Source organism: Amphibalanus amphitrite, unplaced genomic scaffold (genome assembly GCF_019059575.1).
Source record: "Amphibalanus amphitrite isolate SeventyFive unplaced genomic scaffold, NRLGWU_Aamphi_draft 001084F_arrow, whole genome shotgun sequence".
Classification (NCBI taxonomy): Eukaryota; Metazoa; Arthropoda; class Thecostraca; order Balanomorpha; family Balanidae; genus Amphibalanus; species Amphibalanus amphitrite.
The window spans coordinates 41347-54261 of record NW_024882578.1 but is presented as its reverse complement, the minus strand read 5'-3'; the positions used below and the strand labels follow the sequence as shown (position 1 = coordinate 54261).

The following is a 12915-nucleotide window of genomic DNA, read 5'->3' as shown; positions in this document are numbered from 1 at the left end:
TTCAAAAATTTAAATTTTGATTTTTCGAATTTCTGCCGCCGACTGTGACCTTGCCGACTTCCGGCGCTCCCAACGCGCCATTTTTAGAGCTAGGGAAACGAAATACATACCAAACGATAGAGAATTGATCAAGGAACACGATAGTGAAGGTTTCAAGTCGATATCTTCCACCGTTTTGCCGCAATCGCCGCGGAAAATTTGAAAAAGTATATTTTTCCGAAAATTTGACCTTTGACCGGTCAAAAGTAGGTCAAATGTTGACCTAGGACCAAAAAATATACCACCAATCGCGAGATCTCGGCGAGAGCAATCCGTTGGTCTTTTCCGCTAAGCTCTACGACGCTCCGTTTTCAAACGCCAAGGGGGGGGTCGCACCAACCCCCCCCCTGCATGGGCGAAGGTGGCAGATCGCCGTTTACGGGCGAGGGTTAAAGCGTTATATATTCTCCGCGCAAAGCGTTCCACCAGTAAAACTGTCCCATTGACCGCGAAATATGTCCTAACTTCCGCTGTAATATAGCCCAAGGTTCAGAGTTATTCAGTCGTTGGTGTATCTAGTGTTCAGCTGCTGAGCTGACTCGTGTGTACCGACCTGAAAATTCACAACCTGTCCGGAGCTTTACCAAACTTAAAGCGTCAAATATGGCTTGACAACAAATTCGAGCTTTGGCATACTAATAACGTACTCACATTAACCCCACAATTAGACGAAAACCATCCACCGAAACCCAGCACGGCAAATGCGGTGCCCATTCCTCTGACGCCCAACTTCAACGAGCCCTCTCCGCGGCTTTCTCTGTACACCAATGTCCTCCTCTTATCTACAGCACCCACAGCCACCCACCAAGATGGACGTGGTGCGCCGGGCGCCACTTCGTTCCGAGCCATGCTTCGGCGCGTCTGCTGGCCGACTACTCTAGACAAGACACACACGGCGCGCGGGCCCACACCAGCGGCCCGCGGGCCGGCCGCTAGTCGACCAGTCTCGAACGGCTACCAAACGGTTAGCAGTCGGCCCCGCAGCCGCACGAGCCACTCTGACCTGGCTGGAACACTTCGTACGCCAGCTTGGTCACCACGTCAGTGACAAACTGCGGGTCGGCGTTGGCAAAGAAGGGCACCGACGCGACCAGCGCTCGACAGTTATAGTTGATGACATCCTGGCCGAAGGAGGGGGCGTTAAACATGGCGCTGAGAGAGGTGCTGGAGCTGGGAGGATTCGGGCCAGGGGATGCGGCTGCCGGGTACCGTGGTGTCAGGAACTTACCATTCTGAAAATATATCTTGAAAATAAAAATGTGCGGAAAGCGAAAGGATATGAAGTTATGTTATTGATTTGACGGACATAATTCATAAATTTACTTGAATATGTTGTTCATGTGATTGATGGAATAACTAAATTTGAATAATAAGCATGTAACGTTTTAAAAGTAAGACGGATGGGATAGGAAAGGTGGCTAAAATTATCAGAGTTTGAGAAGTGTTTCTTGCTTGGTAGTTCCATCCTGAAAGCAGCCAGCTACCTCTTCCTTTCCTAGACTCCCCTTCCTATGTTGTGTGCTGATATCACTGAACAACATTCAAAAACCACAATCTTCAAACACAAAGAACAATCGGTGTGCGGGCTGCGCGGCGCCAGGCCTGATGGGGCCGGGTCCCGTGTCAATCGGTGGCGAGGGTGGGCGGAGGGAGCTGCAGAAAAGTACACCAGGGTACAGTCAGCCGGTTCACGGGCGGGTGACAGGGGCACGACGAAAGCGGTGTCCGGAGAGGGCGGCCCGCCGCGGCCGACGGCAACTCGTGGTGCTGGCAGCATGCTGAGTCGGCCGGGCCGTCGAGCGGGGGCGCAGATAGGTAGAGAGAGGGCGCGGGACTGGCGTGCGCGTTGGTGGCGGGCGCGCACCTGGCTGGAACACCTCGTATTTCAGCTTAGTCACCACCTCGGCCACAAAGGTCTGGTGCGCGTTCATGAAGAAGGGTACCGATTCCACCAGGTTTCGGCAGTTGTGGAAGCACACCTCCTGGGTGCGGCACACGGGTGGTGATTGGTTAGTCGGAAGGGCTGCAGCGGCACCGCCCCGCTATTTTCTGTGTGGATGAAATAATCAATAAAACGTGGTCTACTTGTCCGCTGTGGTCTTTGTCTTGCAACTTACAAAGTAATTGTTGCAGCATGTCGTCTTGCCAATTAGAGCAAGTATTTTTTCCTGACCATTGGGGTAGTGCAAATCTAGATACTGCTTGATGTATGGAATGCATGGATATAAATTGAACATCTTTTTACAATCACTATAAACATTAACATTAACAACAGAATTATGATACTTATATTATAGCTTTATAGCTTGTATTTTAGTTTATTATACCTATAATATTAAATATATCCCTACACCTATTGTAACCGATTTAAAGTATATAATGGCTACTGTACGATTACAGTTGCCTAGTGACCAATTGACTGATAACGAAGTGAAGCAGGGAAACCCGAAAATGCTGATTGTCATCTTGAAAGCGGCATAATTTAGCAAACATGCTATAGAATTACGCAGCGTAATTTGTGATGTCCACAAGACATGGGGGGGGGGGATGTGGTCAGGAGGAAGGATGAATTTCAGCAGTCATAAGATGAACATTTTGGGGAGACAAGACTGACAGTTATAGCTCAACCCTGTTTCTAAAAATGTTCGCTCTAACAGTGTTAGATAGGTATTTACGAGTAGTACCTACAGTACATACCTATGTAGTCACGAACAATAATTTAAAGAATATAATTAAAACGATTTGAAGCTTATCTTCAATTTAGATCAGGGTTTCCTTAAAGTTACACAAAGACACGATCTGCCCGATAGCCACTCAGCTTCTTCCTGGAAGAGCGAAAACGTACTGCAAAACGAAAATGGCACAATTCATACGAAACGTACCACACTCAGTACGAACAAATAAGAGAGCGAGATAGTAGAAACGAGATTATACATGGAAACGGCCGGACCAAAGATTAAATACAGCAGTAGGAACTACTCAACGTTACACATCTATAGAATCGAAGCGAAACGAATTAACACCCATGGCTCTATCGCCAGTGGGAACTGAATGCTCCTGAGATTCTGACTTACCTCTCGTAACCGCTCTGAGAGCTCCCCGAGAATCATGTCTTCGTCGAAGAACTTGCCCTGGTACCGATGCTCAAAGTATTCGGCGATCCTCTGCCTAAGGTCGCGAGGCAGCTTGCGGTAGCCCATGTACTCCTCCACCTGTTTGACCTGCGGCGGGACACGGGACCGGTCTCAGAGGGCTGCTGGGGTCGCCGCCAGGTGGCAGGCCTGTCGCGGCCGGGGGCGCTCCTCCGGCAGGGCTGCCCCCCGCCGCGGCGGAGACAGCGCAGGGGGCCGGCCGGAACAGCGCCGAGACAGCGTCCCGACACACGGCGCCGTGCCAGCCGGAGACGCCAGTCAGCCGGCGCTAATGGCATTGTGGTGCCGATCGGCCAGCTATGCAGCCGGCCGCCAGCGAGTTATGTAGCTGAACCGAGCTCACAAAAGGCGACCGGCAGGCCAATTTTCACACTACATCGGCGCCACGTTTGACATGCGAACCGGAGACGGTCCCGCTGGGCTGATCCGGTGGCAAATGCCACCGTAACGCAAGGCCTTATTCACCCGCGTCGGATGTCACTTTTTCTAGCGATGGTTCTCCGCGCGAATGCACATGTTGCAAACCTCGGGAATGGTTGTCATATCACAACTGATAGTAAGTGATCTCGGAGCAGTTCTTCAATAGGGAAAAGGAGAACGCCAAAAAGGTCGCTAAGGTCATGTTACACCAAAGACAGCGCTGGTTTGGGTGAGCATTAATCAGATTGCGCTTCAAGCCGGCATTGACTATAAATGAACATTGTTTTAATGTCCTGCTGTCCTGAGAACTAAATACAATAGACCTCTGATAGATGGTTTATAGTTATGCTGCATATAAGTTACCTAATCTTATATGGCTAAGAAACTAAATAATTTCTTATTCTAAAAGCTCATAAACGTCCAGAATTGGCTAAGGATGGGTAGAGCACTACCATTTTGCTAAAAATCGCGACTAATCTAATTATGTGTTCACAATTTTCTCCATCGTGTGTTACTATCAATATCTACACTTCGTCTGTATACCACTTGAAAAAAAGTACAATGACATGAAATCAATACAAAAGTACACCTCACTTTTTACCTGAATTAACAGTCTTTATTACTTGGCTTGTCGAACGTCAACCTCAACATATGCTGGCAGAATCCTCCTTCCTTATAATGGTGACTTAACAATACAAAACAAAACGACAACACAACATGTGTTATACATGTAGCATGTGAGTCAAAAGGCTTCTTCCGCAATCAAATAACCACAAAGCTAAAAATAGTTTGTACGGTCTATCTTACAGGCTCCTGGGCCACGTGCAACGCATGGTAGGCGATGTTCGATAGAACGTAAAAAAATAACGACGAAATTACTCCAATCATGTTTTAGGCCCGGTCAAATGTGTCAAGTCACAAGAAGTCATCAAAGGTCAAAGTTCACCAACTGCAACAATTTTAAGCGAATCGGCGCATAATTCGATATGAAATAGAGCTATAGCACCGCGAAAAGGGGCATTAGATAGTCCTTTTAACGCTCTATCTTAGCAACGCTGTCCAATTTGACCTCAGATCAACGGTTTAGCCTCCAGATCCCAGACTGCGGAGGGCATACTCTGCCAAAATAGACGCATTTGCGGACTGTTTTTCTGCAATAACCTTTAAATCAAAATTCGCACGAAAAAATAAATTTAACGGCATCGTGTTCCCCTCTCCCAGACGCGTCGATTACGATGTAGTTTGACCTTAACACGCGCAGTGGAAGGGGGGGGGGGCGGATTTCGCCCACCCCTCCTGTTTTTCGCCAATAACTCGCGCCGCAAACATAATATTAATATGAAATTTTGGCTACCTGTCCAAAATTGAATTGCGGATCTTCTCGTGCAAGAAATAAGAAAATCGGTTCACAACTTTTCTAGTAATGGCGGTGTAAAGTCAAACATCCTGCCGCCGCGGCGGCGCGGCGGCGCGGCGGCCGGCGCTAGCCGTTACGCGCCGCCTGAATTGTAGACTGTGCCGGGGCGGGACGGTTCCGTCTTTACATCGCGCTCCTTACTGCTGATTACGTTAGATTCGCGTCAAATTTGGTGAGAAGACTGAGAAATGTACAGGCAATCATATGGTTAAAGAATTTTGAAAATCGGCCGGTAACAACTTGAGTTATGAGTGTGTAAAACACAAAATTGTGATTGCTGCGTTTCCCGCGTCGGCCGATGCCGCTTCAGCCGGCGACATCTTACCCTTAGCAGGCTTCTAACTGCCATATTTATTGTTAGATTAACTAGAAATTCACCATACATACTCACAAATGTTTGGTCTTTCGTATAGTGAAAGAAAAAGAAAATCGGCCGGTAACTTTTTGAGTTAGCGGCGTGTAAACGCAAAAAAGTCGTTCATATGGCAGATTTGACCACATTTGACCTCATTTGACCTTGAAGATATTGACCTAGGGTCATGAAATTCACACACAACAGAGTTCCCCATGGCCCCCACCAACCCTCCAAATTTCGTTTTTCTAGCTCCAGTGGGAGCTGAGATCTTAGGGGGGGGGCGACATCCGCCCCCCTTCCACTGGGCGTAGTACTCGCAACCCTTCCACTGCGCGTGTTAAGCCAACTTAAAATTTGATCTCAGGTCAAGGTAATTACATAACCCATAAAGGTCGTGATGAACATCAGTAAATCCGTAGCGTTGACCCGAACTAAGACGTCCTCACTCCTCATCGCTCTAGCAGCCTATGTACATAGCATGTATATCAAAAGTCATTGCCGAAAACTGCTGAAGACCTTTTGTGACCTGAGGTGACCTCAGGGGTATAAAGAGGGGTCACGGGTGCATTTTTTAATTTCAGTACTTTATTTTTCCCTGTTACCAGATGTTTGAGTGAGCGTAGTATAACGCTCGTCCAAAGGAAGCACAGTTAAATTGTATCCCAATGACATAATAGAAAGATCCCAAAATTGACCTGACTATAAGTCAACGACATCAATATTCTGATTTGAAAGGTTTTACTTTTATACATATTAGCTGTTTTCACGACGGCCTATCTGGCGAATGCAACCTAATTCTCACCAAATCTGCATCTAATAATTTTGTTAACAAATATCTTCATATACAGGGTGAGCCATAAATATTTACCCATCGAAAATTTCACTTTCTTTCAAGGCGCGCTGACATAGCTATGTCATGTTTTACATACATCTAACAACGTCATCTCCTAACTAATAAATGTAGTCTGTTTTCTGTATGCTCGCATTCTTCTTATGTTACGCACCAGAGACGCGAGAGCACTATGGCACGCGGCCGCCGCACCGTCGTTTCACTTATTTTCCTCGATCATCCATGCTGTAACAATGCTGCACCGTATGTCATTTGCGGTGTTTCAGGGACTCGGTAGAGTAGGGTTTTCAGGATATTTCAGTTTGCGAAGCCCGTGGGGCTGAAGTCGGGGATAAATTGTGCCCAGCATTCTTTAGACCAAAGAGTGTTTAGCAGCCAACACCCAGTGGTGATTCCTGAATTTCAGAAGCGGCGGATGTGCGTTAAGACGACCTCGCATTTCAGGAGCGTAGCAGAGACAGTGGACGAGCATATACAAAATGAGCTACACTGTCAGGATTGGATACAAATTTGCGACATATATGCAAAAGATGGCATACCTATGCCGTTTGGAACCCGTTTGGAAATAAAGAGAATTTATCAATGGGTAATTCTTTATGGCTCACCCTGTATTAAATTCATTTCAGTGTTTTAACCCGCGCGGGGCTGGGGGGTAAATTTTACCCCCCCTCGCGAATTTTTGCGATATCTCAAAAACGGCGGCGCGCAGCGCCGCCAAACTTTCAGTACCTTTTCTTACATCAATTTGACACGTTCCCTGAAAATTTGAGCGAAATCCGTCGGAAAATTTTTGAGAAATTGACGTTTTAGTGACGTCATGTTCGCCATTTTCGCCTCAAAAACGGCAAAAGTTCAAACGCCGCTAACATCTTCATTTTTAAAGGAATCAAGACGTAACAAAAAAGGTTATACGTAATTTTACTTTGTCTATCAAATGGCTATCTCGGTTTTTTGAAAATTTTGGATTTTGGCCTAACTTTTTTCAAAAAACTGACTTTTTTGGGAAAATCATTATAAAATCCAAAATTTTGAGTCTATCGAAAAAACCGGAATATATGTCAGAGAAGTGGTCTATGTGCACCTACATACCAAATTTTAGAAGAATCGGCTCAAAAATGTGGGAGTTATTCAAAATTTTATGACGTCACGACACACATTTTTTTTAAAAATGACTTTTTTGGAAGTTCTAGACCTCGTACGGAAACAAAAATAGCACCATTCGATTTGCCGTGAAAAATTGCATCAGATAGACACCTTTTTAGGCCTTAACAACCAATTTCAAAATTTGACCTCACTTGACCTGACCTTGACCTGACCTCGACCTGAAATTCATCCAGAGGTGGTCCATATCACTTATTGAGTGTGCCTTTTGAATTCTATGAGTAAAATGACCCATAAAACATGTGTCGCACATGCCCTTTTCTATATTTTGTTTTTGGTGACCTGACCTGACCTGACCTGACCTTGACCTTGACCTCTGAATGATATTGTATGCAACGAATATTGTCTTGGTAGCCTAAGAACACGTTTTGGGCGATCAGTCTCAGTCCATGACTCCATTCTTCGGCAACTACGGTGCAAGGCCGATACTGTAGAAACTTGCAATTTGTACCCTTGACCTGACCTTGACCTTGACCTCAAACTTTAAATTAAGTACATGTTTTTAGTAGTTCGTGATGAGAGCTTTCGATTGGCGTTTGAATTTTTCAAATCGGACCATTAGTTCGGGAGATAACAGGGGGGGGGGGGGAAATTTACCCCCCCAGCCCCGCGCGTTCGGCTGGAGACCCCAGCCCCGCGCGGGTTAATCGATGATTATGTCTGATGATATGACAAGGCAGGGATGCAAGCAATTAGTGGAACCCTAGCTGATAGCTACAGAAATACACTGAACCTAATTTGACCAAATCCTCACGCCGCTCACCGTATCTCATCTCACCTCACCTAATCTGCATCAAATGTGTACCAGATGGCCATGGTGAAAACGGCTATTATCACCCTTACCATTCTTTGAAAGTTAAAAATAAATCGGTCAGTGTACATACTTATTGCAAGCATTGGAACTTCCTTAGGAAAGGTCACTTGACGTGACCTGATGACGTGATCTTGAGCGACTGGAGTCTGAAATTTGTACAACATGTGCAATTGTGCATCAAAGATGCATCAGAAGTTGTGCAAAAAAAAAAATGGCGGTGCTTCGCGCCGCTGTTTTTCAGATATTTGCGAAAACTGCAAGGGGGTGTTCAAACACCCGCGGCAGGGTACGGGCCAAATTCATTGCAATAAATCCATATTCCATACACTATTATTTGTTGAGGCTTTTATCTTACACAGCTCTAGCAGTTGGCCATTCATGTTTCTGTATGCTTTGACACCTAAAAAAGGCTAAAGTACCTACATTGCGTCCCAATAATGACCGTAGATTGAATTGAATTTTATTTGATTTTAATTCAGCTTCATTTCATGGCTGACTTCGGTACACTAACTAATTTGTCCCACGGCTTAACGATATCCAGTAAGAACCCAAGACCTCTGTGTGATAATTAATGAGCGTCGCTTATTACCAAAGTTTTGTTGTAAAAACAAACTTGGAGTGACGTATTCATTAGAACGGAATAAGTGCAGGGTCTCGAGCGCCACAATTATTTTTGTTGACAGCTTTGCCGATGCCAATGTCCGATAACAATGGGTGATTAAAAGTTTCCCACCTTAGTTTCGCTCGGTCCCGCCTTTAGATTTCGCCTGGTGTATGTAGGCCCCGCTTATACCAGGGCCGGCCTGCGTCTATCAGCCACCAGTACCTCCATATCCGAGCATTTTTCGCGGCCCACGTGGCACCAAAGTGGCTGTAAATGACTCTGAAATGGTCTGCAAATGGTACAGCGGGCGTGGCGGCGGCCGTCGAGCATCGCTGCGCGGCCGGCGGCGGTGCGGGCCGGCGCGGTGCGGCCGCCCCTCGGGCTATTCACGGTCTCTCGTCCCGGCCGCTACCAGAAGCAGATAGCCACCGCCAACGGGGCGGGCATCGATAATGTCCGCGGTGGTGGCACATTAACTGGGGCGGTCGGCCACTCTGCCGTCGGCACCGTCCCGCCCCTCTGCCGGCGCGGGGGGGGGGGGGAAGCAGAGGGCGGGTGGGCTGGCCGGGGAGGTTCGAGCGGGAGTGACGCTGTCAGGAAGAGATTTGCCGCTCCCGTCAATGCCGTTTTTGTATCGGGAGCCGCGTCTTAGTCGGGCTATAGCAAACGAAATGCGAGCAAATGGCGATTGAACCTAAATCCAGAAGGACAACAATGATTGCTTTCAAAGGAGTTCTTGGCATCTGAGCCAAGTTGGCAACATAAAAAATCTGCAACTGAAGCTTTCACCCAGGGACCGCGGATTCCGGGGGGCAGGGTGTGCAATTGCACACCCTGAAAATCCTGAGGGTGTGCAAACACCTATTTTTGCACACCCACAGTTCGTTGTGGGGGCCCATGCGGCCCTGGCGCTTGAGTGTCCCAAGCCGATTCTTGAGGGCCCCAGCGCGAGCCTGATGGTCCCGCACCGGTGCCTGAAGGCGTGAACAGGTTCTAGTGTTATCTCAGGAGTTATCTCAGAACCCCACCCACGCCATTTTTTAGCGCTCCCACCGGCTCTTGAGGGCCCAGGCCAGTGGCGCGGGAACTTCTTCCAGACTGGGGGGCTGAATCATAATAGAGATCAACCTAGGGTACCCCCAAATCTAGTTTTCTCACCGGTTTTAGGCCACTTATTTTTCAGACTTTGGCCTTTTCAACAAAAAAAAGAGCTGAGCTGAGTGAAGAAACTACCGTTTTGACAACCTGGCGTCAAAAGGTTTTAATCTGTCAAATGAGTGCCGAGCCAGTGAAAGAGGTGGATTTTTCACTTACATGCTTTCTTCCTTTGTGACCCACAACCCCTAATTTGGGAATGACAAGCTGCCCAACGGTTCCTGGCCTCATGAAAAGTTGTGGGGCACCGCCCCCACGGCCGCAGAGTTGTGGGAGCAAGCTTCCCCCACTGCCCCCTCCCCCGGTTCCCACGCCTATGTATGACTCTATGAAATTATGTTGGTAGATTTCCGATTTCGATTCCTCCAGCTGGGGGGGGGGGGCTCAAATAGTAAATACATTACGAGCCCCCCCCCCCCAGCCGAAAAGCTGGGGGGCTCAGCCCCCGCTAGCCCCCCCCCCCCCCGGTTCCCGCGCCACTGGCCCAGGCCGATGCCCGAAGGCCCCAAGTCGATGTCTAAAGGTCCCACGCCGGTGTCTGAGTACCTACATGGCTAGCTCAGGGATCCACGCCAGTTTCTGAGGGCCCTAACCGGCTCTTGAGGGCCCCTTGCCCCCTGCCCTCCTTAATCCCTCTTGGGGCCGATGCCTAAGGGTCCTGCACCAGCACCTGAAAGCCCACAGAGTTATCTCAGGGCCCCATACCAGTTTCTGAAGGCCCTCACCGGCTCTTGAGGGGCCCCAGACCGATATCCAAGGACCTCTGGCCAATGCCCGGGGGCGCACGCCGATGCCCGAGGGCCCCTAGCCGTTACCCGAGGGCCTTACACAGCTATCTCAGGGTATAATACCACTTTCCGAGGACCCTAACCGGCTCTTGAGGGCCCCAGGCCGATTCCTGAGATCCCCAGGCTGATGTGAGAGGGCCGACCGACTGAGGCGGCCCCTACGTCAGTTTCTAAGGGCGTCCACGACCGCCGTCTGGTCAAAGCTGATCTCTGAGGGCCCTACGCAGTTTTTTAAGTGCACTCAGCTCTTGTTTAGGATCTCACACCGGCATCTGAGATAGGATGGCTTATGCATGCCGCAGAGGAGCCCTTACCGGCTCCTGAGGGCTCCGTGCTGATAGTTGAGGGCCCCATGCCAATACTCGAGAGTCACATTCAGTAATCTCAGCGCCCTACACCAGTTTGAGGAACGCCGTTCGGCCAAGGCTGACCTCCGAGGAAAAGCCCTTTGCAAGCCCCGGAGTGCCCTCACTTTCTTTTTTAGGATCTCACACCAACCTCTGAAGTCGCAGGGCTAAAGGATGCTTCTGATAACCCTTACTAGCTCGGACCCAAATCGATGCATGATGACCCGACAGAAGTGCCTGAGTAGCCCACACAGTAATCTCAGGGCTCACACCAGTTTCTGAGGGCCTACACGAACGCTTTTTGGCCAATGTCGATGTCTCGGGGCCCTATTCAGGCATCGAGGCTACTCGGGCGCCAAGAGACGGTGGGGACCTCCAGGCGAGCTTGCTTGTGGGTAGTTGGTACCCCATGGAGCCGGCGAACGGTGTCAAAGAGCCCGGTGTGGGGGCCCAAGAAGCGGCGTGGGCATCCATATTTCTATGTACATGAGGTATTCCAGAGGCCGTTATGGGACCTTCAAAGACCGTGTGCGGTGCGCCGGTGACCCTTAGAATTGCCGGCGTTGGGTCTCAGGAGCTGGCGTGCGGCCTTTATGGGGCCCCAAAGCCAGCGTGTGGGCCGTAGAGCAATGGGGAAGCTAAGGGGGCCGGAGGCCAGACCCCCATAGGTCATATGGGCCCAAACATCACGCCGGCCGTGTTTTATTTTTAAAGGTAGTGTGCCACCTTTGAAAGATTTCCCATTTTATTTTTCCTAGGATAAGAAGCTTCTGTTTTTACCTAATATCGCAAAAAAAAATCAAAAAAATGGGCCTGGAATAGTGCCTTTTTCGCCTAAAAGTTTTTCGGTTTTTAGATATGTATAACAACTGTAGTGGGCTCACCTGCAAACAGGCGTCGGGCAACAACCGCGAATGCGGCGCACTTGTGACAATAAGCAAAGGTCATTATAGTGTTACGACCATACGACGTACGGGAATGAGTTATCAGCTGTCTAATCGTAGACAACACAATGTCGAGCCTTAAACTGTAAGCCCGTATTGGTATTGTTTCTTTTATTTGGCTGTCGAACATTATTTATGGTTTGAAATATGATTTTATGTAAAATAATTGATATGAAAAAGCCGTCTTATAAGTTATGACCCCATTTCACCACACGCAAGTGGCAGAAATGACAATGATCAGCTGACGCATTTTTCTTGGCCGAAGTCAGAGCGCGCGGCCCGACGCACCACGCGTATTTGGAAATTCCGACCTCGACGAGCATCAGAAGCCACCTAACAGGCGTGTTCGAAACCGCAGGAGATGATGATGAACGGGTTTATCGAAACTTGATTGGATGAGCATATCGGTAATAGCGATTTCAGTGTGTGCATTTATTGTTCATAGTGGTGTGAAATGTGGTTGGGGTACGACCGACAACCCGTCGGGGCGAATTTCGCACTGGGGTACTCAAAATTTGAAGAATTTAAGACGTTTCCATGAGTTTTGAAGGTATGGATAAGTTCTAAAAATCCGGTTCTCCTTATCTGGGCCATTAACTCCATACGGTCCAAGAAAGCTGGCACACTACCTTTAACCCTCGCCCGCACATGGGGGGGGGGGGTGGTTGCCACCCCCCCCAGGCAGTCTTTCTGCTCTGCACTCCACATTTTTAGAGCTAGAAGGCTGATTTTTCGTATAGCTGCTCGTCTATCCTTTCTTGATGTCCACTGAAAATTTCAAGTTTCTGTGATTTTTGGTTTCGGAGATATGACCTTGTTTTTCAGGTCATGTCATGACCCAAATGGCCAATTCTCAACATCTTGCGTTT

General features: G+C 48.4%; 1 protein-coding gene across 8 annotated transcripts in view; it reads right to left on the bottom strand.

The window, feature by feature from the left end:
• The window catches only part of LOC122369919 (potassium/sodium hyperpolarization-activated cyclic nucleotide-gated channel 2-like), a 55801-nt gene that overhangs the window by 8072 nt on the left and 34814 nt on the right, over positions 1–12915 (bottom strand). For all 8 annotated transcript variants that reach the window (XM_043345081.1, XM_043345080.1, XM_043345075.1 and 5 more), the window contains 2 exons: positions 3114–3260; positions 1043–1160 (listed from right to left, as the gene is read on the bottom strand). In XM_043345081.1, the coding sequence (XP_043201016.1) occupies positions 1043–1160; positions 3114–3260 (265 nt within the window). The remainder of the gene's footprint in view (positions 1–1042; positions 1161–3113; positions 3261–12915) is intronic.